Source organism: Melanerpes formicivorus, unplaced genomic scaffold (genome assembly GCF_026170545.1).
Source record: "Melanerpes formicivorus ecotype bairdi unplaced genomic scaffold, bMelFor1.0.p_v2 SCAF_5, whole genome shotgun sequence".
Classification (NCBI taxonomy): domain Eukaryota; kingdom Metazoa; phylum Chordata; class Aves; order Piciformes; family Picidae; genus Melanerpes; species Melanerpes formicivorus.
The window spans coordinates 31,798,570-31,825,127 of NW_027142357.1; the positions used below are offsets into that span (position 1 = coordinate 31,798,570).

The window sequence follows — 26,558 nt, forward strand, 5'->3', positions numbered from 1 at the left end:
ATTGCATGCTGGAGCACCTTTCTGAGTGGGATGGTCAGTTGAACAGGAGCCCAAACAGGCAATGCAGAACATTGTCAGCCCTTGGTGCTCTGTGCAGACAAAAAGTAACAGGCATGCAAACAGTTGAGATTAACACAATTAGTTCTTCAGCTCTGAGATCTGAGGAGAGTAATTCTGGGACATGAAAGGACAGGAGTCTCTCTGAGTGATATATTAATAAGAGGCCAAGTGCAGCACATGGCTTGCCTGAGTGGTTTTACTTTCAGGACTAGGCACTAGTCTGTATGAGGTTCCTAACTGCTTTCCTGACAGCTTTTTTTCTTACATTTCTTATGGTGTGCCTGAAGCAGTGAGACAAAATGATAGCTTAGTGACAATTTAACAAGGTCATTCTTTTTGTTGTCTGAGAAGTTTGGGCTTTTTCCTAAAGCAGCTGGAGAAAGGAGACCCACAGCTGAAAAAAAAACTAAAAAAAAAAAGAAGACAGAACCTGTAAAAGTGGCAGCAAATTGAACCCAGGGGATATTGTTAGAGGACATCAGTATGGCTGCACAAAGCAAAGCGACACCGTTTGCTCTCAGCGTTTGCTAATCCCCAATGAATCTCTACACCCCGAGTAAGAGATGGAAGCCTTTGTTGGAAGAGGTTCTGAACAGCTAGTTAAGTCTGATTCCTTGTGAAATATTAATGTGCCAGATCAAACACCACTTTGGAAAGCAAGTCAGTTATTGCACTGAAAATGAGGCATGATTTATTCATGAGGCTCCTTCGTTATTCTGGTTGTCTTTATTTCAGGGGTCGCTTCTCCATAGTAAAGAAATGTGTCCACAAAGCCACCCGCAAAGATGTCGCTGTGAAGTTCATTAGTAAAAAAATGAAGAAGAAAGAGCAGGCAGCACACGAAGCGGCTCTGTTACAGCACTTGCAACACCCTCAGTACATCACCATCCATGACACCTACGAGTCTCCTACTTCTTACATCTTAGTTTTGGAACTGTAAGTACGTGGAGCTTGCATCCAAGTGCCTGGATAGGAATCGCAGCCCTGTTAAAACCAAGGAGGGAATTCACCCCGAGTTCAGCAGGGCAAAGATTTTGTCATCTGTATTCTATTGTTTGTGACGGTAAATGGTTAGGCCACACCTTGAGTACTGTGTCCAGTTCTGGGCCCCTCGGTTTAGGAAAGATGTTGACTTGCTGGAATGTGTCCAGAGAAGGGCAACAAACTGGGGAGGGGTTTGGAGCACCTCTCCCTGTGAGGAGAGGCTGAGGGAGCTGGGATGGCTTAGCCTGGAGAAGAGAAGGCTCAGAGGAGACCTTATTGATGTCTACACATACCTGAAGGGAGGTTGTAGCCAGGTGGGGGTTGATCTCTTCTCCCAGGCAACCAGCACCAGAACAAGAGGACACAGTCTTAAGCCACACTAGGGGAGGTTTAGGCTGGATGTTAGGAAGAGGTTCTTCATAGAAAGAGTGATTAGTCATTGGAATGGGTGGAGTCGCCATCACTGGAGGTGTTTAGGAAGAGACTGGATGGGGTGCTCGGTGCCATGGTTTAGTTGATTAGGTAGTGTTGGATGATAGGTTGGACTTGATGATCTCAAAGGTCTTTTCCAACCTGGTCTATTCTATTCTATTCTATTCTACTCTACTCTACTCTACTCTACTCTATTCTACTCTACTCTACTCTACTCCACTCTAATAAAGTATCCATTTTCTGCAGCACTTTGAGTGCCTTTTCTGTACCTTAAATAAGATTCAGAGGGACAAATGAAACTGCTTTATACTCCACTTAAGCTCAGGTACTTGTGTCAGCAGTTAGTTTGTCCCACTGAACAGCATCAGATTTACCTGGGCAGTTTTGTCCATGTTATATATTTGAGTAAATGTGTTTCAGATAGGCTGAAGCCTATGTAGTTGTAGGACTTCTTGGTGGAAAGAGCTGTGTACCCACTATGCTTGCCCCTACAAGGAGAAATAGCAACCAAAATCCAAAATGCTGCTGTGTTCCAGTATATCCAACTGAGTGTACTCAGGCTATTTGCTTGCTTATGTATGTAGATAAATAAAAGCAGGTGGAAAACTTTTATTGGCTTAGTTTTCCCACAGAACATATTACCCGCTGAAAATGTCAGTGAGGTTGTTTTCTTTTTTTCTACATTATGCAACCAGCTCTATAAACAAAGAGATGAATCCAAATAATTAAGAGGAACCTTTTTCAAAGGAATTGCCTCTGTCTATTAAATGCATCCTTAACAAATGAGTTTACTTTGAGACTGTTGCTAAGCTCTTCAAGGGCCAGAGATAACAATTGAGGATTAATTATTCTACCACTTCCATCGCCTGAGGTATCTTGAGATATCATTAAATGCTCATCAGATCTTGCATTTTAGTTTCCTCTGTTTTTAGGTCACAAATTTTCTGCTGCAGTTTTGTTTTCAAGTATTAACAGCTCCTAGATCTCTCATGCACCGGGTGTGATTTGTTCGCAGGATGGATGATGGCCGTCTCTTAGATTATCTGATGAACCATGATGAACTTATGGAGGAAAAAGTCGCTTTCTATATCAGAGACACAATGGAAGCCTTGCAGTACCTCCACAATTGCAGAGTGGCTCACTTGGACATAAAGGTGAGAAGAAAAGAGAATGATGTTATTATTCAGTTCCCTTGGACAGACAGTTCCCTGCTGCACAGACAGGGAGGACGTGCAGTGTGTACCCTGAAGAGATGATCACTAAATGGACAAGCACCATCTGAGACCTGTTGACCACAGAAAGGACTTACAGATCTGCAGCACAAGGTCTTTTTCTTCCTTCAGACAAGATGCAGCTATTTCCTCTTTTACTGGTTTGTTTTCAAGGGCTTTCTAGACTTAATGAAGGAAAAAGATGATGTCTGAGACATGAGTGAGATGTCTCTAGCCCTTGCCTGAGGGGGAATTTTGTGATTAATCCACAGGATATCATTTGGACTCACACTTGTATCAACTTAGGTTGATACAAGGTTGATCAACTTAGGTTGGACTCGATGATCCTCGAGGTCCTTTCCAGCCTAAGTTACACTGTGATACTGTAACTTAGTTGTCAAGGTTCCTGAGCAGAGCTGCCTTGTGTCTAAACAGCTCAGGGCAGGTCAGGACACATCTGCAACAGTGCTCTAGAGAGCCCAATGCAAGGGGAGGGTGCAGCATGTGGGGGTGCTGCTGACGGGGGCAAAGGAAAGCAGCACAATGCATTGTGCTGTAGAGCCTGAGAGGGCAACTGAGGTTCTGAGGGAGAGGTTCAGAGAAAGAACAAGATGCATCATGGAAAAGAAATTGAGGCCTCCTCTAATGTCATGCTCAGTTACATCAGCACAGCTCATGCCTACTTTTGTTAGTGCACATGGCAGGAGGCACTGTACTGTCCTGGATTTGGCATTGTGCTTCTGTCCTCTCCAATGTCCCAGTTATCTTGGATGACAAAGAATCAGCAATTGAAGTTATGATCAAGAGTTTTGAGTTTTGTGATCTGCCACATTCTGGTTGCCAGAGATATGACATAATCTGTAATACTTGCAGGCTTAAGTGTCAATTAAAAATGGAGAATGAGAGATGAATTTAACTGTCTTGTAGAGTGGACAATCCAGCTCCAAGGAGGTCTCTTCTCAACTGTCAGCATGTCAGTATCTTTTGTCAACATTCATCCCAAAAGGCTAAATTGTCCTAGTTTCTTCAGTCTGTTTCAGTCTGTTTGTATTTTCTGCTGTATTTATAGCAGAAAATTTACAGCTGTCAAAAAGCAGCTATCGCTTGGAGGTTAGAAACTGCACTAAATTATCTATTTGATCATAAGATACTTCCCAGAAACAAGGTGGGAAGACAATTTTCTGTGGCCTATTTACAGATCTCTTGAATAAGGGACGCTAAATAAAGCCCCTTCTGTTGCTAAGTGGGAAGAAGGAGATGCATTGGTAGTGACAGCAGACCTATGCATGGAGTGTCTTGTCCCAGGATCCTGCTCAAGAACGTGTTGAAGGAGAGAGGTTGGAACAGCAGTGTAGTGAGCTCTGGTTTATATATATAGCCATGAGGCATCAGTAAAATATGCATGTGATGAGGGGGTGATAGGGCAGAAAAGTGAGTCCAGAGAGAGTGCAAGAAGTAAATTCAGAAATCATCTCAGAGCCAATAAAGACATGTACATGTTAGGTACCCAGAATAGAGTGCATAAGCAATGCTCAGCATCTCCCACTGAGAGAGCAATCTCAAATACTGAAAGAGTTGGTAAAACAGAGGGAAAACCAGCTGGAATGGAATATAATTGCACTCTGGCTTGGAAGGCATAACTGGGAGCTCCTATTTATTAGAGGACACAGGCAGCTCCGTGTGTCAACTGAAAGCAACCATCATGGCACACATCAGAAGTCCTCCCAGGATGTGTGGCAGTGGGAGCAAAGCTGAGCACTTACTTCATGAAGAACACTTCTGCTACAAATTATGCACATTTATGTAGCCAGCTGTCTTGTAAACAAATGGAATCTAAATAAACTCATCAGAGACACACAAACCTTATCAAAATTTAAAACTCTGTCAAGTGCTCTTAATCTGTAGGGATTAGTTAAGGAAAATAAACTGTGAGTATTTGGGACAAAGTGCAAAATTCCAGTGTGTTGCCCCAGTGCAGAAGAGGATGTTGTCATTGCATTCAGCAATGACACTCAGCATTCAGCAATTCAGCATTGATCTGAATTTACAGCAGTGTGAACAGCAGCTGAGCTGCTTCTTTGTTGTTCACCCTCCTGATCTGTACCTCACATAACTGAATAAATGCAAGTTTTGATTGGCTATTAAGATTTCATCATTTGCACATTTCATTTGCAAAAATGTAGTATAATTAAGGTTTTGTTATTATCTTTGCAACAGCCAGAAAATCTGCTCATTGATTTAAGAATCCCAGTACCTCGTGTCAAGATCATTGATTTGGAAGATGCAGTTCAGATCACAGGTCATTACCACATCCACCACCTCCTTGGAAACCCGGAGTTTGCAGCTCCTGAAGTTATCCAAGGCCTTCCTGTCTCCCTGAGCACAGATATCTGGAGCATTGGGGTCCTCACCTATATCATGTTAAGTGGTGTGTCTCCTTTCCTGGATGAAAGCAAAGAGGAGACTTGTATCAACGTGTGCAGAGTCGATTTCAGCTTCCCGCCTGAGTACTTCTCCGATGTGAGTCATGCTGCAAGGGATTTCATCAGTGTTATCCTCCAGGAAGACTTCAGGAGAAGGCCAACTGCAGCCACTTGTTTACAGCATCCGTGGCTTCAGCCACACAATGGCAGCTATTCCAAGATCCCACTGGATACCTCCCGCTTGGCTTCCTTCATTGAGCGCCGCAGGCACCAGTACGACGTGCACCCAGTGCCCAGCGTCAAGAGTTTCCTGATGAGCAGGCTGAACCCAGGCACATAATGTCTGCACCCCTGGGGTCCTACACTGAGGCGAGGCACAGGCAGTGAGCAGGCACAAAGCAGACCTGTCTGTACATAGTCCTGTATTCAGCATTTGCATTTCACATGGCTTACCTAACTGCATGGTGCAAATCACTGCTGAGGTGGCAGCACCTGCCCAGCTCCTCAGGACCAAGGCAGAGGGGGTGATGGTGGGAAGTATTCGCTCCCTCCCTTGGTGGGCTCCTCTTGGGACATGTGGTACTGCTGCATCCACTGCCAAAAAAAGGACTGCAGGAATCAAACACCAACTGGAAACAAGAGCCAAAACTGCAGTTGCCTTAATCTTTGTGAGGCAGCCTTATAAGAAGTCCTCTTGATCTTACTGAACTGATTTCAAAATGTACAAGAGTTTAGCAGTAGGATAGTGGTGGGGAGTGAGACTGGGCTGACCTCAGCACGTGCTGCAGAACTGGACTGAAGTCAGCTTTTGCTGAAATCCCTGCAAGCCTGCTCCAGGTTCACAGACAAGATTTTGCATGCCTTGTATGCCCAGGTCTGCCATGATTTCAGTGTGGACTTTGCCTATGTAGGATGTGCAAGACCGGGTCCTAGTCACTGCTGGATCAGCTTCTATGGTGGCCTGGCTTCGATACACTCTGGTTGCATGGTAGTGCTCAGATCAAAATCTGCCGTTAATTCTTGGGCTTTCTGCTGTGTCGAGTCAACACGCGGTACTTTCAGAGCTATGACCAAGACAATGAATTCCTTGGAGCATACAGCTGGTTTTGACTAAGCACAATGGGACTATGATGGGGTTTTTTTTAAAAGCATTTTATATACACACTGTACAGAAATCTTTTGCAAAACCTGTGCATTGAGAAAAGGCTGTGTCCAATTTTTGCAGTATCTGTAAACTAAATGATGATGATGATGATGAAGACAATTTTTTTCTATCACAGGTTTTCAATATACATATATTGTATTATATACATATATATATATATATATATAAAATATATATATAAAGGATCCTCTTCCATTTCTAGCTTCAGAATTGCTTGGCCCAAAGTCCATCTAAGCCTTTCAAAGTGCAGTAGGAGTGGTGAGTTCACCCTTGTGCTTACATCTTGAAAATCGTTTTTTCTGTGTTTAAAGTATTTCATTTGTTTCATTTCCAAACGTGTAAATATCTGTCAGCTGTCGTGAAGCACCTCATCACCAAAGCATTTGTGAGGATTTTTTTATGTCCAAAGCCTAATTTGTAATAAAAGAGTTAAAAAAAAAAGAAAAAAAAGAAAAAGAATGACAATTAAAACACTTCTCTCTTGCAAGCCAGGTTGCAACATCATCATATTGATGTTACAGTGACGGAGCCGGCTTGAAGTATAGCCAATCCAGGGAGTCTGCAAAGACAAATCAGCAGCTCACAGGCTGGCCAAATATTCCTCTCTGGCAATGGGACTGGGAGGAGAAACATGTCCCCAGCTGGTGCTTCCCCATCCTGCTACCACACCATGAAACTCTACAGTATGGGGTTTTTTTTCCCCCCTGGCATGTGAGGGCTTTTGTCTTGGTGCTGAGTGCTGTTGCTGTGGCTGGGATGGGAAATGTCAGTTGTTACCAAAGGTTTTCCTAAGGAAAGGGCTTTTTCTGACCATGTGTGTTCAGCATTGCCTCTCTTTAAGAGCAAAAGACAAATGTAATTTACCATCCAAGTAACTGCACTGTGAGCCTGCAATGTACCTGCAGGACTAAAAGCTGTTTCTGCCTGCAGGTGGTGGAGATGCTCTGCAAGTACTGTTAAATTCTCAGGGCCCTGCTAGCCCTTCTTCTAATCCACCTCCAAGCTCAACTTCACAGCAGGTAGGAGACCTGGCCCTTCTCTTTGCACTCACTCCATCAGTACAGTCAATATTTTGCTAGTGGAGAAGAAAGGAGGCACAGCAGAAAACCCCCAACATTCAGCACCAGGTGCATGCAATACAAGAACAGACCTTGAGGTTGAGAAGCCAGAGTCAGGAGGCTGAGCCCAGGTGCCTGAGCAGACAGAAGCAGTGAACAAGGCTGATGGAGAGAGGAGGGGGAAGTTGTGGAAAGGTTTGAAAGAGATGGTGTTCTAAACCTTCTAGATCAGCTACAGCCTATCTGAGATCCCCTCTGTAGTACAGCAGCTAAATTTCTAAGCAACCCAGAAGCCCTTCTCAGACTGAGCAAGAGTGTGAATTATGTGATCCCTTAGCAACCAAAACTTCTTCAGGCAGCAGTCATCAAGGGGTGTTTTTAATTAGCACCAGCCTCAGGTACTTTCTCATGACAGGACTGTTTGTACTTCTTCCTGCTTGTCAAAGCTGGCTCCTTGTACTGTGATTGCGCTGCCCTTAAAAAAACATGTTTATGGAAGTGTGGTTTATAAAACCCACAGCTTTTATTAGGCCTGTGGGTACAGTTTAAGCCACAGCCTTTCTGCCTGGCAGTAACATAGGCAAATTCTCATATGAAATCTGGAGTTATTTATCATTTTATTTTCCTACCTCCTGAATTTGCATACAGCAGGCATTGTGGATGCACAGGGGGAAAGTTGGGTTGCTTAAGGGAGCATTTAAGCTTTTCAGTGCTATCAGTTAACAGAACAAAATCCAAAAGGCTGAAAGAGGATGCATGTTTAGGTATTGGTGCTCAGACTCAAAAAAGAGATTCCTTGTCAAAGCAGAGCTGGAGGTGCTGAGCTCTCAAGATTTTTAAGGTTATAGGGTTGCTTTCTGTAATGATTCTGCCTTTTCCATATTCCAGCACATTCAGGAAAACTGGAACCTGTTAGCATTTCCAGATACATTTGTGATTATCAACCACTTTTTATGTTTGTCTGGGTAATGTCAAGTTGATGTGAAATGCTGCTGTATGATAAATACAGAGGAAGTAAGTATACTGAACTTGCTCTCTCGAGATCTTTTTCAGCCAACCTGTGGCCTTTATGCAGATCCAACAGGTCCTGTAACTCTGTTGTATACAGATTACAGTTCAGTAAGGAGGCCTGGAGAGGGCCCACAGGGTGAGATACACCACAAGCAGCCCCCCTTTGTAGCATTCTGAAACTACTGAATTTTTTTGTGCATGAAGTATTGCCTGTAACAAACATAGGGAAACAGTTTCTCATAAAGCTCTGTTAGGCATTTTAAAAGCTCCCCAGAGAGCAGCTGACTCCCAGGGGAAGATTTCCACCTGGAGCTTTACCAGTCAGGGTGTTCTCAAGACAGCCAAGTGAAGACATGATGGGCTGCACTCTCTAGCTCCTGCAGCAGCTTCAGATCAGCTAGAATGACCAATGGTAATACTAGCAACAGAATACTGCAAGCTTGGTGCATGCTGGCACTGCACATACAGCCACCACCTTCAGACATCCTCACAGTGGTCTGACCCTGCAGTGACATTGAAGTACACTTGCTCACAGTGTCTGCAGGAAGGCAGTAGCAAAGGCACCACTGAACCAGAGCCCAGAGGGTACAGTGACATGCAGCGCTTATCAGCCAGACGCTAACGTGCCGCTCTCTCTCCACTCTACTAGTTCTCTCCCAGCCATTGGATGGGAAATCTGCCCAAGCAACACTCCCATCATGTGTCAACTCCCATCATGTGGCTGAAGCAGTTACTGCCACGTGGGAGATCCCCACCTCTCCACCAAGCTGCCAAGCCCCCTATGCACGTTACTACAGGTACAACACACAGCCAGCCCAGGGCTTTAGACTTCAATATTTCAAAACAATCCAGGCTTTAAAGTTTCCCTCTTCCTACTTGTGCCAACAGGTCTTGTTTCGTCTTACTGCCTTTCCATTTTGTTTCAATAGCAATTACCTTTCAAGGTATATTACTTGTCAACTAAATTAATGCTGAGACAAAGTCTGTGCCCTCAACTGACCTGCACAAGTTCTGTGGCTTCAGTGGAGTCCATCAGCACTTCTGACGATGCTGCCAGGCCTTTGTTAGGAATACTATGAGTAAAGGCTAAATGCAGAACTGCACATTGTGACCCGACTATATATAACCACACTTTAAAACCCTTTGCAATGAGGGGACTGCATCAAGTGACCTGTAATAATACAAACTTCAGAGACAGATCTAAAGGCCAGTCTCTACATTCAAAGGTCTAACAGATCATTAATGGGCAACAGGGGCTAACAACATGGTTTTGTTTCTCTTCCTTTCACTGCAGAGGTAGATTCGCGTCTGCACAGGGCCTGCATTTATTTTCCAGCTCATTCTTTCATGTCCTATCGGAAAATGGTGCTTTCCCAAGGAAATAAAACCCACATTTAACTAGTCTGACTGCACACTGCCATCAAGTGATGAATTCTTATTCTGGGATCTGTATAGTGGTGAGTGTTACCATAGCGTCAGGATGCTGAATATTCACTGTAACTGTAGTCTTTATTATGAAGCTAGTGAAAAACTAACATCTCCTTTACTCAAGCCATATCTCACCTTCATGTCCAACTTCTGATGCTGGTGCTTTTACTTCTCTTTCTACCAAACTGGTCAGCGTTGCTCTGCCACTGAGGTCAATTTGCTGTTAACTTTTGGAAGGCAAATGCAATAGGAATTGGGAAGGAAAAAAATAATGATCTTGTATCGCAGATTTATTCACTGAGATAAGAGCAAACAGTTGGTATATATTGATGCTTTTCAATCGTTGCAACAATCAGCTGAAGGAGATAAAAAGAAACAGTATTGCTAACAGCTCAGCATTTCCAAGGTGCAAAGTAATTCCACAGCCTTAATTATTTCAGTGTATTGCTGGTCTGCCTTAAATGTATCTTCAGTTGTACTGCTCATTTCATTTTGTATGCACACGATGTCGGTTTTGTAAAGGTAAGTTTGTAAATATTCCCTTTGTAAGTCTAATCACTCATGTGTACTGTTGTGAGGTGATTACTTGCTGTCACATGTTGTTATTACTGTACTGCAGTATCTATGATCATCTACAAGTGTAGCTTCAAACTGTACATCTTCTGTCCTTGCATTCCTATAAATAGAGTATACTAATGATTCGGTTTCTGGGCTTTTTTGATTAAATGCAGTTGTTCAGAGAAGACTGGGTCATTGTTATTTCAAACACCTAGGGCAGTCTTCCTGAGGCCTTGAAGGCTCACTGCTTGCTGATCACTTTATTCAGCTCATCACAGCATCACAGAATGGCAGGGATTGGAAGGGACCTCTGAAGATCATCTGTTCCAAATCCCCTGCTACAGCAGGATCCCCTGGAGTAAATCACATGTAAATACATCCAGGCAGAACCATCTTTGAGGAGGTATGTTCACAAGTAACCAGAGCAAAGACCCATCACTCCAGCCAACCCTGAGCCTTGCATACATCAACCAGGAAACCAAGCAGCCTCTTGAGGGTCATCTCGAGAGCCGAGGAAGAGAGGAAATCTCCAGTCACACGAAGCCCTCCCTACAGTAGTGGTTTCTGCTTCCCTATGGAAAGTGCAGGTGCTGCCCTGGTGGGGATGGGAGAGAGGGAGGGGCAGGGCAGGCCCTGAACAGGCCCTCCTGCAGCAGAATCCCCCATCAGAGAATCACAGAATTATTTTGGTAGCAAAAGGCCTTTAAGATCGTCAAGTACAACCATTACCTAACTACCAAGTCTGCTGCTAAACCATGTCCCTTAGCAACACATCTATGTGTCTTTTAAACGCTTCCAGGGATGAGGATTCAACCTCCTCCCTGAGCAGCCTATTCCAGTGTTTGAAAACCCTTCCAGTGAAAAAGTTTAATATCCAATTTAAACCTCCGATGAGATTCTACACAGAGAGAGTGATTGCCCATTGGAATGGGCTGCCTGGGGAGGTGGTGGAGTCACCATCATTGGAGGTGTTTAGAAGGAGACTTGATAGGGTGCTTGGTGCCATGGTTTAGTTGATTAGGTGGGTTGGATGACAGGTTGGACGCGATGATCTCAAAGGTCTCTTCCAACTTGGTCTATTCTATTTCTATATTCTATTCTATTCTGTTCTATTCTATTCTACTCTATTCTATTCTCCCCTTTCATCTTGAGGCTATTACCTCTTGTTACTAGAGAGAAGAAGCCACCTCAGTCCAAACCCCTTTCAGGTAGTTGTGGGCAACAAGAAGGTCTCCCTTCAGTCTCCTCCAGACTAAACAACTCATCTGCTCCTTGTACAACCTGTTCTTCAGACTCTCCACCAGCTTAGTGGCCCTTCTCTGGACCCAATCCAGGACCTCAATGTCTCTTTTGTAGTGAGTGTCCCAAAACTGAACACAGTATTCGAGGTGTGGCCTCACCAGTGCTGCATTACAGGGACATGCCCACTACCCTACTCCTGCTGGCTACGCTATTCCTGATACAGGCTAGGATGCTGTTCGCCTTCCCGGCCCCTGGGCGCACTGCTGGCTCACGTTCAGCCGGCTGTCTATCAGCATCCCCTAGTCCTTTTCTGCCGGGCAGCTTCCCAGCCACTCTGCCTCAAAGCTGTAGAGAGGCCGGGCTGAGGGAGTGAGTCTGCTTCAAGCGCAGGACCCACCGCTTCGCCTTGCTTAAACACACACAACTGACCTCGGCCCATTGATCCAGCCTGGCCAGACACCTCTGCAGAGCCCTCCTCCCCTCAAGCAGATCAACACTCCCGCCCAGGCTGCTGCCATCTGTAAACTCACTGAGGGTGCACTCAATCCTCTCACCCAGATCATTGATAAAAGTATTAAAGAGAAGAAGCCCCAAGACTGAGCCCTCGGGAACAACTCTTGTGACACCCCACCCGCCCACCGCGACGGGCGGCGACCCTGAGGGGCGGGGACCCCGAGGGGCGGGGACACTGAGAGCTGTGTCCAGGCCGGCCCCGCCCCGCGTGTTGCGTCATCTCCCGGCGACGGGGCGGCGCGCGGCGGCATGGCGGCGGCAGGGCGCGTGGCGGCGGCGCTGCACGAGGCGGGCGCCCTGCGCTTCGGCGAGTTCGTGCTGAAGAGCGGCAGGGTTTCCCCCGTCTACATCGACCTGCGCGGCCTCGTCTCCCACCCGCGCCTCCTGCGCCAGGTGCGGGGCCTTCTCGGGGCGTCCCGGCAGCCTGGGGGGTCTTTCTGTCAGTTGTGGGGTGAAGGGTCTGAAGGAAGGGTGGAGGCACGGGCGCTGCCGGCGGCTCTCCTCAGCCCTCCCTGGGGCTGGGACGGTGCCCTGCTGGCCAGGAGCCTGACATCTGCTCGCTGTAGGGGCAGCGACGGCCAGATCGTGCAAAGGCGGGAGGTGTCAGTGCATCTGCCTTACTTCCCTTGGCGATGCACCTGTGTAGTCACCTTCGCGCCAGTCTCTTTACAAACGCTTGGCTTTCGATTTCAGGTTGCAGATCTTCTTTTCCAAACAGCCAAAGATGCTGGTCTCAAGTATGACAACGTGTGTGGCGTTCCTTACACAGCACTGCCCTTGGCCACCATTATCTGCTCAGAAAATCAGATTCCGATGCTTATACGGAGGAAGGAAGCAAAAGACTATGGTAAAGCCTTCGCATCAAAAATTGGCGCCGGCTTATTGCCTTGTTTGGGAAATGACTTTTTATATTTGTGGTTGGTTCGTAAGGTGCAGCATCTCTATTGCGGTTTAACGTTACTACTCCCATCCAGAAGGCAGCCCCTTTTCTCCTTTAAATGTAGCTCCCCCAGCATCCCAGCCTGCTCAGGCTCCCCCAGCTGATTGCTGATTAGGCTGCAGCTTAAATCCTGCTGGTAGTAGGTTTGGAGGCTTTCTGTGGGAAGTTTTTTAATTGCTTCTTCAGCAGTGTCTGTTGTTTTTTTTTCTATGACACCATTACCATGGTTCTGGGTTACTGGCATCCTGGAAAAGATTTATAGCTCAGTTTCTCTGCTACAGTGAAACTAGTGCCATGTTTCACCATTAAACAGAACTTTTTGCATATGGGCTCCTAGAGGAAGCTTGCAGTTTCATCTCCATTTACCTCTCAATCTCTGTTTTCTCTAATATCCCCCATAATTGTGTAATTCATGGGCAGCATGGAGCAGGTGAGAAGCAGTTCTCTACCTAATGAACCATTTCTTTGTCCTTGTTAAGGAAGTGGGAAAGAAGACTGAAGCAACATTAACCTCCCATAGCAATTGGGGTTTTTACACACCATAAGAGCTATACTCTTCCAACAGTATTGAAGTAGAAAGTATGCTTGTCAAAACTAAATGTTACTCCTGTGCTAGTGTGCCTGGTGTGAAAACATTTGTTGTTCCTTCTTGTGAGGCTAAAGTCAGTTTTGATAGCAGTTAGCTGCCTGGCACAATGTGCCTGGTATCACACAGGTGCAAAGCTGTGCAGCAGCTTGTTTTCTAGGCTGTCATGGTCTATGTACCACCTTTTGGTACTGCTGGGCGCTTCCTGGGAAAGCTGAGCATCTTTGGTTGTTGCTTCTGGGGAGGCCTTTGATGGACGTGTGTCTGTTGTTGGTTAGAGCAAAGGAGTTTGGAGCTTTACTCCTAATTGTTCTAGTATCAAGCACAGAGTGCTGCCTGTGGAAAATGGGAAGAAGAGTACCAAGAATTTGGCTGCTTTAAAGATGTTTTAAATAACTGGAAATAATAGGGGTTTAATTCAGAGCATTCAGTTCATGGCAGTGTCCAAAGATCTACATTTATGCAGTTAACATGCCATTTTTATTAATGGGCATAACTTCTGGAAACATGAAGAAGTATTTTATGTTATTTACTTGAAGAAGTAATAATCTTTATGAATTGAATTACAAGGCTGTCACTGAGCTGTGATAAGAGTTCTGACTGGTATCAGGTAGTAACTAAACAAATTACCTCTCCATACTGACAGTGAATGTGAAATTCCTATTCACTTGCAGTCCAGTTCCATTGGACTTCAGGATATGCTGCAGCATGTGCTTGTATATGGAACAAATGTGATCGTTACACTAGCATAGTAAAGTTAAAGTTAAGATACTTTAAGCTGGTTTTGTTGTTTGTTGGGGTTTTTATTAAACCTCCTTAACTTGTTGTTTGCATTTTAAGGTACTAAGCGGCTGGTTGAAGGCACCATTAATCCAGGAGAAACGTGCTTGATCATTGAAGATGTGGTAACAAGTGGATCTAGCGTGCTGGAAACTGCAGAAGTTCTTCAGAAAGAAGGACTAAAGGTCACAGATGCCATAGTGCTGCTGGACAGGGAGCAGGGTGGGAAGGCCAGGTTAGAGGAACGTGGAATTCGGCTGCACTCTGTGTGCACGTTGTCCGGGGTGTTGGAGATTCTTCAGCAGCAGGGAGAAGTAGCTGTTGAGATGGTTGAGAAGGTGCAGAAGTTCATTCAGGGGAATATGTTTGAGCCAGTGGCTCAGAATGGCTCTACTCCTGTGAAGAGACTGTGTAAAGAGCTGAGCTTCAGCGCCCGTGCCAAGCTGCCCAGGGTACATCCTGTTGCAGCCAGGCTTCTCACACTTATGGAAAAGAAGCAAACAAACTTGTGCCTGTCTGCTGATGTAACCGAGTCCAAAGAGCTGCTGCAGTTAGCTGCCCTCCTGGGCCCCAGCATTTGTATCCTGAAGACTCATATAGACATCCTGAATGATTTCACCCAGGAGGTAGTGAAGGAGTTGAGAATGCTTGCAGATCAACATGACTTCTTGATTTTTGAAGACAGGAAATTTGCAGACATTGGAAACACAGTGAAACATCAATATGAAGGTGATTATCTTCAACCTCAATTTACTGTAACTTTGCTGATGGTGTAACTGCAGTGCTGGCATGTGTTGCCAGGAGAGATTGTGGAATCTTCAGCCTTGTTGAAGACTCAAGGGGTCAAAGCCCTGAGCAACATGATACAGCTTTGAAGTCAACCCTACTGAAAGGGCATGACCTCTAGAGATCCCTTCCAACCTAAATCCCTTTATGAATCCATGGTTGTGCTCAGTAAGTACTTCTGAGTAGTTGTTTGCCGCGAGAAAACAGTGTGGCTTCTTAAGGCTGCTTGCTATTATATGTTTGGTCTTGCAGACAGTAATGCATCTGCCACTGTAGAACCATTTGTTCCTGATCCATTACATTCCATATGATTTGCACACTGTATGGAAATGTTGGATTTCTAGGTTACCATCCACTGTGACAGTGGATTTCTAGGTTGGCATAGATGTCTCAGTGAATACTAAAGGTGAGATACTAAGAAGTATTTGTGAAAAATAAAGCTGAGAGATTGTATGATGTGGTTAGGCTGTCTGGTGAGGCTGAACTTACAACAGTCAAGCTTCAGTAGTAAAACTGTCTTGTAAAATGTGAATGATTTAGTGTGCAGCTTGTTTTGTTTGTGTTTCCTGCTTACTGCATTTCTAATGACGCTTTGACTACATCTTCCTATCCGTATTCCCAGGTGGTGTGTTCAGAATTGCATCCTGGGCAGACATTGTTAATGCCCATGTGGTTCCAGGCTCTGGAGTAGTGCAAGGTCTGAAGCAAGTAGGTCTTCCCCTCCAGCGTGGCTGTCTCCTGATTGCTGAGATGAGTTCGGAAGGGTCGCTTGCCACAGGCGCGTACACAAAAGCTGCGGTAAGCAGATAGCCTTGTTGCAGGTTAAAAGCTTGTAAAGTGTTGTTGTCAGGGAGGTTTTGGGTGCTACTAATTTTTGCACTTCCAGAAGTCACTTTAACTACTACAGCACTTTTTCCTGTGGAGACTCAGGAAACTGGCAGTGTCATGTTTACAGGCTGCAGCTGCAGGCTTTTTCCTTAAGTGATACTTTTCTAACTAAATTTATTCATTGCATTATTTATAACATCAAGAGAAATATAGCCAGCAGGTCGAGGGAGGGGATTTTCCCCCTCTACTCTGCTCTGGTGAGACCCCACCTGGAGTACTGCACCCAGTTCTGGAGTCCCTATTACAAGAAGGATCTGGAAGTGCTGCAGCATGTCCAGAGAAGGGCCATGAGGATTATTAGAGGGCTGCAGCACCTCTCCTATAAGGACAGACTGAGACAGTTGGGGCTGTTCAGTCTGGAGAAGAGAAGGCTCCAAGGAGACCTTATTGTGGCCTTCCAGTATCTGAAGGGGGCCTACAAGAAAGCTGGGGAGGGACTTTTTAGGATGTCGGGTAGGGATAGGACTAGGGGGAATAGAACAAAAGTAGAAGTGGATAGATTCAGATTGGATGTTAGGAAGGAGTTCTTCCCCATGAGGGTGGTGAGACACTGGAATGTGTTGCCCAGGGAGGTGATAGAAGCCTCATCCTTGGAGGTTTATAAGGCCAGGCTGGATGTGGCTCTGAGCAAACTTACCTAGTGTGAGCTGTCCCTGCCCAGGGTGGTTGGAACTAGATGATTCTTGAGGTCACTTCCAACCCCTAACAATTCTATGATTCGCCCTCCTGGCTGCAAGATTGAGTCAGCTCTGGGTGACCTTATGTTGGTAAAACAACAACTGGTATTTCATACCCTGGCCTTGCACAGCTTGATGTGCCAAAGGGTGGATGAGAAACAGATTGCTTAATGTTATGCATATGACTTCTAACTGTTTACTGATCATCCTCAGGTTCAGATGGCTGAAGACAACTCCGATTTTGTCTTTGGATTCATATCTGGATCTAGAGTTAGTAGTAAACCAGAATTTCTTCACTTAACTCCAGGGGTGCAACTGCAAACTGGAGGTAACCTTTTTTCTGAAATATTTATAGTCTTTATAAATACAGCAACTGATGTAGCTTTCAGTGAAAAAGGGACTTCTGAAAAAGGTTTGATTGCTGATTCTTTGGTGGGAGCAGTCTGTGTTTGCCATTATGGGCTGCCTTCTGTATTTTGGGGTGTGCTGATCCTTTTCTTGGAAGCTCTGAAGAGCAACCAGCAGGCTATGCAGCTTTGCTCATGTGCTGAGGTCTGTGCATGCCATAAAGTGCAGTCCTTAAAACATGTGAAATGTCTTCAGATAGGTGTTAGGTTAGATGTACAGTTATGTTTGTGGATTGTTAGGCTGAGAGCTGGAACAACATACCCATTCTGTTCCAACACACTTCAAGACTTAATAGGTATGGTTTTGTACAGACTGAAAAAAACCCACAACAACGGTGTCTTTGTTTCAGGTGATCACCTTGGACAGAAGTACCTGAGCCCCAAGGAAGTTGTTAGTGAAAAGGGTTCAGATATCATTATTGTGGGACGTGGCATCTTGTCAGCTTCAGACCGCCTTCAAGAAGCAGAGAAGTACAGGAAGGCAGCCTGGGAGAGCTACGTAAGCAGACTTGGTATTTGTGCAGAAGACTGAAAGCAGGCTGCTTCCCTAGTCAATAAACAAAGCTGATGGAGCTGCCATCATCATGAGACTCCCATTTAAATACCAGGCATTTCAGCCAGTAGAAAAATTGCCCTTTTGGAGAGAAATCTGTTACTAAATAACTTGGTTTTAATTGTACCCAGACAGATAAAGTTGTGCATGCCGCGCTTGGTTGGTTGTTTTGAATATTTGGATGTGTGAACCCAAAACTTCATGCCTGGCCAGTTCTTAGCCTTAATAGCTTTTTCTCTGCTTAAAAACCTCACACAAAACATTCCAAGGGTATTTGGTTGACTGTTGTTTTTCTGTCTTTTCCCCACCCTCAAAGTCCTTCTGGCTGTGGAAACAATTTACTGTTCTTAATAAACTTCACCTGCAGACCTAACCTGCTGCCTCACTCTCACAGGACTACTCAGATCTGCTGTTTCCAGCGAGCAAGTATGGGTCTTAATGCCACACTGTGAAACTGAATCATATGTTGCTTAATAAATACTTTCTTGCTATGGTTTTCCTTTTGTTTGCTCTATAGCTCTTCCTTCTGTGGCAGTGTGAAATAACTGTGTTCAAAACCCTGGTATTACAAAAAGTCCTTTTAATGTGTTTGTGACTGCAGGAATCAGTCATGATTCTTCTTTACAAGAGCTACGAAGAATTTATCAGAGCAACTACTTGTGTTGTTAATTACAGTGGAGCTATAATGAGCTCTATTAATGAGAAACAAAAATCCACTTTCTGTTAATTGACTTTTAGTGATAATAGCTGGCATACTTCCAGAGGTTACTTTTCTTCTTCCCACTGAATAAAGAGAATTAGGAATATCTTGCATTCTGTGTCAAGAAATGGATTGAATGTGAAGAGAGTACTGTGTTCAGTTCTGGGCCCCTCAGTTTAAGAAGGACATCGAGACACATGACCGTGTCCAGGGAAGGGCAATGAGGCTGGTGAGAGGCCTTGAGCACAAGCCCTATGAGGAGAGGTTGAGGGAGCTGGGATTGTTTAGCCTGTAGAAGAGGAGGCTCAGGGGTGACCTCATTGCTCTCTACAACTACCTGAAAGGTGATTGTAGCCAGGAAGGGGTTGGTCTCTTCTCTCTAGCAACCAGCACCAGAACAAGAGGACACAGTCTCAAGCTGCGCCAGGGGAAGTTTGGGGTCTAGCTTGAGGTGAGGAGAAAGTTCTTCACAGAGTCATTGGTCATTGGAATGGGCTGCCCAGGGAGGTGGTGGAGTCACCATCCTTGGAGGTGTTCAAGAGGAGATTGGACGTGGCACTTGGTGCCATGGTCTAGTTAGGAGGTCTGTGGTGACAGGTGATCTTTGAGGTCTTTTCCAACCTTGGTGATACTGTGAGACGTCCCTAAAGAATAGCCATGAGCAAGTAGAAATAGAATTCTTATGGGTAAGAATTGGATAAGGCAACAAGGGCAACCTTGTGGTTAGAGTCTCCCAATCAAGGGCAGCCTATTGCTGAAGCGTTCCTACTCCAGCTAGAGGAGGCATCGTGTTCACAGGCTCTCTGCTGTGGGACTTCACCCATCCCAACGTTTGCTAGAAAAATTGACGCAGCAAGCTGGAGAGGGATGGTTTACAAAGGCCTGTAGTGATAGGATGAGGGGCAATGGTTTGAAACTAGGGGAGATTTAGATTGGATGTTAGGAGGATGGTGAACATGGAATAAGTTTCCTATGCAGATAGTTGAGGCCCTGTCCCTGGAGATAGAATAGAATTAACTAGGTTGGAAAAGACCTTTGAGATCACCACCTCCCTATTCAAGGTCAGGCTCAACAAGGCTCTGAGCAACCTGACAGTGGAGACTGTCCTTGCTCACTGCAGGGGGATTGAACTAGATGACCTTTGGAGGTCCCTTCCAATCCAAACTAATCTGTAATTCTGTGATGGGTTTTGATTAGTAAGGATGGACTAATTCTAAATGTATCTAATGTATGTGGCAGAAATCAGCTTGAATTTCCATCGCTCTCAAGAAGGCAAAAATGAATGGTAATGTGTTTTTGGACTCTTGCTGTCCCTGTGATGATGCAAAGCACTGAGAAAATTGGGTCCCTTTGTTAATACAGTTACCTGTAGGCTAAGAACAATGATACTTCATGAGAAAAGTATTTTGGCATTAGTACTGTACTCTTTGTTAAGCCTTTCAAAACAGGTTAGAGTTCTGCTGAAGCTCAAAAGGAGGAGTTTTGTTGATTGTTGGTTGGATTAATCTATGGAGAGTATGTAAAATCAAGGGAGGCAGGCTTCAATCTGAAGCTTTTGCCTCATGCCTGTGTTTGTGACACTGTGCTCTTATTGGCAGTTGTACTTCTGAAACAAAAGTCAAAGAGTTCCTCGCTGTCTGGGGATGTTTGGAGCAATGATTTTACCCCTTCACATGCCCTGGAAGTGTGCATCTGCTCCCCTTGATGGACAGGGCTACAACAACAGGGAGTTACTTATTGTTGAGAAAAACAGTAGAAGTTAGTGTATGTAGTTTCTTTTTCCTTCGGGCTGCCATTTCCTTCTGTAGTTGTTTCACACCCCATAATTTACATCTGGAGAACTTTAGAGATGGAGGCTCTCAGAACTTTCATAGTTGATGAGAGTGGTGTGTCTCCTGCAGTCACCCTGCAACAGTGGGAGTCGTGATGTTTCACATCAGCTTCTAAGGAGTTCTCGTCCTTCAAAGAAAATAGCGTTTTGGATTTGTTTACTGTCTCGACTTATCTCATGGCCTTGAGGCGTGGAGCAGAAACAGCACTTTGTCACTTAAAACTGTTTTGCAGATAATTACTTTTGCTCAGCACCAGAGGGAGCTGAGACCCTGTTTTTCAGGGGAATCGATGCCCTACCTTTTTTTTTTACAGCTACCAGTTTTCAGTGATGATACCAGCTCTAGATATGTTTAGGATGGAAATCCGTCTGGTTTTCAACAAGTTCCACCTTTGCTGATGCCCTCATTGAAACCAGCAGCATTTATCAGAAGGCAGCCCCAGGCTGGGGTTCAGCAGTGTCTGTTGCAGGCTCCCTCTTGCAGCACAGGCAGGATTTTGTGAGTTCAGTGTTTCCCACTAACTGCTGAATTATGTTAAGTGGGTGGCTGGCATCCATGTAGCTAAATCCCTGAGCTGGCTCTTTGTGGAGTGCTGGGTTATCAGACCTCTGCTGAAAAAATAGCATCTGAATTGGGATAGATGGGTGTGAGCTAAATCTAGTCACTTGCAGAGGATATGTGCACCTTGTTCTCTTTACAGAGCAAACTGTGAGGAGCAGACCGGTTGGAAAACTTTGTTTCACAGTTGTCCGTTGTGCACTCAGTAAGTGGGCTAGAAAAGGCTGAGTTCTGGTGCAAACACTTCACTTAGTGAAACAAACCCACCTTAGAACAGAATAGAATTAACCAGGTTGCCTCCTATGTGCATTCTTCTGTCAGAATGACTATAGCAAACAAGTGTGTGCACTTTCTTTGGGGCACCTGAAAGTGATTAAAAATCCATTTCAAATTAAGGACAAGTGTTAATTTTTCTTGCTTGCCCCTGCTGCTCACATTCACTGCATAGTTCCTGCTGTTGGTCCCAACTGTTCCTAACATGGGAACTAGGTCACAATTTACAAAACTCATTTGCATCATAATATGAATCTGAAAGTCTTGCGATTCATTCTCTGATCTGATTGAGCCTAGGGCAGAGGCATAAGGCTATGTTTAAATTACTGGGCTGTCACATGATTTGTATTATCTGGCAAGTGGATGTTTATATGAAAATGTGATACTTAATCCACTCTGGAATATGGTTTATAACAGAACAAAGTGATGCCACGCTTGTCATAGTGAAATAAGACTGTGATCAAGTCCTGTCAGTGCTTGCAGGAGACTGATTTGCTACTGTTTCTTAGCAGCATAGCAGGGACTGTGTAAGAGACCACCACAAGTTAAGGAATAGCTGCATGGCTTTTGATATTTGTACGTAAAGTTCATTCTATCTCCCCAAGGCCTGGGTATCTTTGGGTGGCACGAGGAGTGCTGTGTCAAGAAAACCCAGCCTGGGCACTTTAATCAAAGTCACTCCCTTAGTACAGTGCTTGACTCAGACTTGAAATTCTTGCAAAATCTTGATAAACCCAGCACTAAATTAAAAACAGCCCAGTTAAGTGTTTTGTCCTTGAAAGTATGATTTGTATGTCACAGTTTCAACATTGCTTTATTAACCAATAACTGACAGAACATATTAGAGTTTTCATAACCTTCTCTAAGAAAATTTATTTAAGGTTTAGTCCCAGAAAAGAAAGGAAACACTTCCCTTTATATGGAAAGCCTGTTGCTGTGGATTTTTTTTAGCAAGAGACACAAACTTTGTGTTTAGGGATCAGGACCAAAGGAATGCGAAGCACCCGAAGAAAGTTTGTTTCCAGGGTTTTGAAGGTCAATCTCAGGCAAAACTGTCTGTTTTGGAAGGCCTGTAATGGGACTGTGGGCTACACAGGCTGGATGTTTTGTTTGTTTGTAATCACTGAGAGAGCTGGGGTTGCTTAGCCTGGAGAAAGAGAAAGCTCAGAGGAGACCTTATTGCTTTCTACAACTACCTTAAGGGAGGTTGTAGACAGATGGAGGTTGGTCTCTTCTCCCAGGCAACCAGCACCAGAACAAGAGGACACAGTCTCAGGCTGCGCCAGGGGAGGTTTAGGCTGGATATTAGGAAGAAGTTCTGTACAGAGAGAGTGATTGCCCATTGGAATGGGCTGCCCGAGGAGGTGGTGGAGTCACCATCATTGGAGGTGTGTTCAGGAGGAGACTTGATGGGGTGCTTGGTGCCATGGGTTAGTTGATTAGGTGGGTTGGACTGGTTGATAGGTTGGACGTGATGATCTTGAAGGTCTCTTCCAACCTGGTCTGGTCTATTCTATTCTATTCTGTTCTGTTCTGTTCTGTTTTGTTCTGTTCACTTGTTGGATCTTGGTCAGGCTGTACCACAGTGACAAGTAGAGCTTCGTGCTCAAACTGCAGCAAATTAAAGCTCAGCCTGATGCCTGCTCCAGTTTCAGGTTTTCTTCTAATTCTTTTGGTAGGTGTTTGCAGGCTGGGGGCAGTGACCCTGCCAGCATGTCTGGGTTCAATTTGTCCTCAGTCTTGGTTTTCTGTTTCTTCATGACCTATGTCCTCCTCTGAACTTTTTCTCATACACTGATGTTCTCCACTGTTGTAGGCGGAGGTTGGCCACTATGGAGAACAGGAGGGAGCCCAAGCAAGGTTGTAAGTGCACATCTGGTTCTTGCTTATATCGTAGTCTCCTAAGCAGACATGTGATGTTATAACCCAAATAAGTGTTGCAGGAGAAGGAGCTAATCTAGTGCAGTCACTTTTGATCTGACCCTGAACGACATAGTGGCTATGCAAAAGATACTTTCACAAATAGGACTATTTAGGAATTCTGAAGTACTACCTGCAGCTGAACATTTCTGCTTTGCTGAGAGGTTATCATTTTAGGCTGATGATGAGAGCAGTCATAAAGGTGACCAGGTTATAAGAGGGAAAATACCGAACAGAAGAAGATCTCTGCTCACATACTGATGGAGAAAGTGCCTGCCGGCCCGGGAACAGGGCCTGTGAACCAGGCCTGTGAACCAGAAGTGTCCTTGAGGAGTGCAGCTGGCATCTTTTGAAGTGCAGCTGGATACCAAGAAAACAGATAGCCCAAGATACGATTAATTAGTGCAAAGCCAAGGAATGGTAACAGCAACTTATCGCCTGGGAAGGCGGGGTGGGGGGTGGTGGTGGTGGTGGTGTGGGGGGTGGAGGAAAAGTCTGGAAATGGGGCAAAACATCCTGAGAAAGTAAGCATTGGTAACTGCCCTTGTCTGTTCTAACTCACAGAACAGAAAAACAGTCTGATAAAACAAAAAATGGTTTGAAAGCACAGAAAACATCACCAGTTATTGGCTGCGCCAGGTGAAAAACAGAAGTTAGCAGCATCCATTGGCTGCTGTGCGTGGTGGTGCCCTACGCCCCTCTATGTCTCTGTGATACAAAAAAGACTTGCTTTTCACCCCAAATAGAGCCTCTTTCCTGCACACAACTCCTTGTTCCCCGTGGACCCTTGCCAGGCGCACCAGGCTGACTCTGGACTCTGCGGTGCAGATCATCTTCCAACAGGGATTTCCTCCGCTGCTGCCCGGCCCTGCTGTCGGGACCACCCGTTTCATGAGCACTTGGTACTGGTAAGATTTTATAGTATATGCATATGTGTAGAATAAGCATGCTTGCTGTTTTACTTGTGGTCATTCTGCTTTAATCTTTGATACTGAAATACAGCCTCGCTGCTAATACTGATTGCCACCGCTGGGGAATTGTCTGTTTGCTTTCCGCTAGCAATTTGTAGTGACTTTTGTGGAAGTACTTGTTTTGCCAATTGTAGCTACACTTGCCTAGATAGTAGTAAACTGTGACAAAGTTATAGTTAGAAGATACCTAATAAATCCTCCTTGTCTTTGTGTGTGACAGAGTCCTGCAGACCTACAAAGGTTTGCAGCCTTTGCACACCGACAGGTGAGGTAATCTGTGTGGGTTGTGGCATTAGCTGTTGTCAGCAGTGGGATTCTGTGACACGCAGGTCATGGACAGTTGGGAGAAAGCAGTGGAAGAGCAGCGAAACTGGCAAGAGGCCAAGGGGTGGAAAAGCCCTCAGTGGAACAGGGATTGGGTGTCTGAGAATTGTCTGAACTGGGAAATGCTGCGAGCTGAGTTTCAGAAGTGGCAGGACAGTGACAAAAGCAAAGCGGAGGACAGCAAGGAGGCCTTCATTGGGCTTCTCACAGAGGCACTGGCAGCTGCAGGTGTTTTGTTTAATAATCTTAGACAGGAACTGGAAGCTTTGCAGCAGGCTAAGGATGCAGAGGAACAAGCGGTGGGCTTCGAGTCCCATAGTTTTGTTACTAACCAGCTACTTAGACAATTAGAAATGAACCTCAAACCCCTGGATATACAACAGCTAGAGCAAGAGCCCACGTGCCTGGGCTTAGAGAGTGAGATCGGTGAAAAGATGCACACACTGAAAATGGATAACAAGAAGGAAGTCTTTGTTTCTGGCAGGTCTTCCACCCCTGCTTCGTTACTGGAGCATTGTCCAGATAATGCAGGCTCCTTGTACCCCAGCATTAAAACTTTCCCAGTACAGCTGCCGGCTCCTGCTGGAGAGGAAGACTCTGCCCTGCTGCCTGGGGCCATGGTGACCACTGCAAATTTTAATGCAGAGCAGCTCTGGCAGCTGTCCTTGCAGTACAGCAAAAAGCCCCTAGAGGACTGGCTGGGATGGGTGGCACGGTGCTACCATCTGGGAGCTGGAGCTGTGATCCTTAATCAGGCTGAAGCTGGACAAATATTCCTTGGAGGAGGAATATTTCTCCAAAACCCTGATGCAGGTGCCAGAGAAAGTACCTTCTCCTTGCTGTCTTCAATAATTCATGCCGTTAGAAAGATTCCAGGGCCACGGGGATACCTCCCTCCACCTCCCTGGAGTACTCCCGATGGGTTTTCTGGCTGGACGATGAGACTGGCTGCTCGGGATGTCCTTAAGGCACAGGGGGCCATACCCTGGGACATGATGGCTCTGCCAGCAACAGCAGCAGGGAAGCTAAAACTCTTGCAAAATGCAGCACTTGGGGGGCCAAAAAACCTGGCCTTAATGTTATGCTATGAAAGCTGGGACTGGAACACCATAATGGCTCAAGGGCTGCAAATTTGGACAGCCCTTATGGGGAAGAAGCAAGGACGGGATAACACTCCCAAAATGATGGTCTCTAAAAGGGATGGTTGGGTCACGGTCCCTCAGATGCCGAAGGGAGGTCAGAATAATAAAAATAAGGACCAAAATGCTGGAAATGCTGCAGTTAATCAACGTAACACAGCACAAGTCTCTGGCAAACAGGAGTGTGATCCGGAACAGAGACGCTTACGGGATCTCCTGCAAGGAATAGGATTTACAGCAGGGCAGTTAGAGGGGATGCCCACATCTGTTTTGCGAAGGCTGTGGGATGAGCGTGATCCTGGCAGCGCCAGCAGCACGAGGGGGCCGGGGAAGGCTCCAGGTGGTGGTAGTCCCTCTGCTTCTTCCATCCTGGACAGCCTTGTTCTGCCTGCTCCCCTAACACCGCTACCTAAAGCCAATTAGAGGAGCTCCCAAGGTCAGCTCAGGGATTCACAGTGACTGCTTCCAAGTGTCCGCAGTTTTTTAAACTAATATTAACACCTGTGTATGCTGTTAGGTGTGGCTGGTCTCTGACAATTTCAGTGTCCACAAATGGAAAATCACTGTTCCCACACTTGTGATTCTTTGACTCAGAGGACTGGGCAGTACTATTAAAGACTGAGGCAAAATAACAAGGAAAAAGCATTAAATGCTTCTGTTTTCTCTTCATCCCTGTTAGTCAGATAACCATCTTCAATAAGTATCAGACCAGTGTTTTCTTTAGAACTTTGCTTGCTATTAACATACTTCAAAAAGCCCTTCTTGTTTTCTAATACAACACTGGTCAGTTTCAGCTCTAACTGAGCTTTGGCTTTCTCTGTCTTCTTCCTGCAGATACAAAGCACAGGTTTGTAATCTTCCTACAAAGTCTGACCTTGCTTTCAGGATCAAACTCATTTTCCTCTTGAGCTCCACGAAGAGTTCCCTGTTCAACCAAGTTGGTCTTCTGTTCCTTTTGCTTGACCAGCATTCATGGACTCCTAAGCCCTCAAAAGCATATTCCCCGAGGACACTGCTACATAGCTCCCTCAGTAGCTTAACAGTTGCTCTCTTGAAATCCAGGGAAGAAACTGTTCTGTCCTTCTTTGGCTGGACACTGCATCACCACTAAGCCACTCTGTCACTCCCCTCTTCAGTGG

The 26,558-nt window shown here is 45.3% G+C and overlaps 2 protein-coding genes across 2 annotated transcripts in view; both read left to right on the forward strand.

The window, feature by feature from the left end:
• Nucleotides 1-10,515, forward strand: part of KALRN (kalirin RhoGEF kinase) — a 556,957-nt gene extending 546,442 nt beyond the window's left edge. Inside the window, exons 59-61 of the mRNA XM_068139024.1 lie at nt 796-996; nt 2,492-2,630; nt 4,905-10,515. Of these exons, the coding sequence (XP_067995125.1) occupies nt 796-996; nt 2,492-2,630; nt 4,905-5,450 (886 nt within the window). The 3' untranslated portion in view covers nt 5,451-10,515. The remainder of the gene's footprint in view (nt 1-795; nt 997-2,491; nt 2,631-4,904) is intronic.
• A 1,806-nt stretch (nt 10,516-12,321) lies between these two features.
• Nucleotides 12,322-18,206, forward strand: UMPS (uridine monophosphate synthetase). Its single transcript, XM_068139025.1, has 6 exons — nt 12,322-12,478; nt 12,779-12,932; nt 14,452-15,120; nt 15,800-15,975; nt 16,956-17,070; nt 17,500-18,206. Exons 1-6 carry the CDS (start codon nt 12,335-12,337, stop codon nt 17,679-17,681), a joined length of 1,440 nt encoding a protein of 479 aa, XP_067995126.1. The 5' UTR covers nt 12,322-12,334; the 3' UTR covers nt 17,682-18,206.
• Nucleotides 18,207-26,558: the final 8,352 nt, after the last annotated feature.

Coding starts and splice junctions, on each gene's coding strand:
- UMPS (XM_068139025.1), top strand. CDS start 12,335: ATGGCGGCGGCAGGGCGCGTGGCGGCGGCGCTGCACGAGGCGGGCGCC. Junction 15,121..15,799: donor AGTGAAACATCAATATGAAG/GTGATTATCTTC, acceptor CCGTATTCCCAG/GTGGTGTGTTCAGAATTGCA. Junction 15,976..16,955: donor GCGCGTACACAAAAGCTGCG/GTAAGCAGATAG, acceptor GATCATCCTCAG/GTTCAGATGGCTGAAGACAA.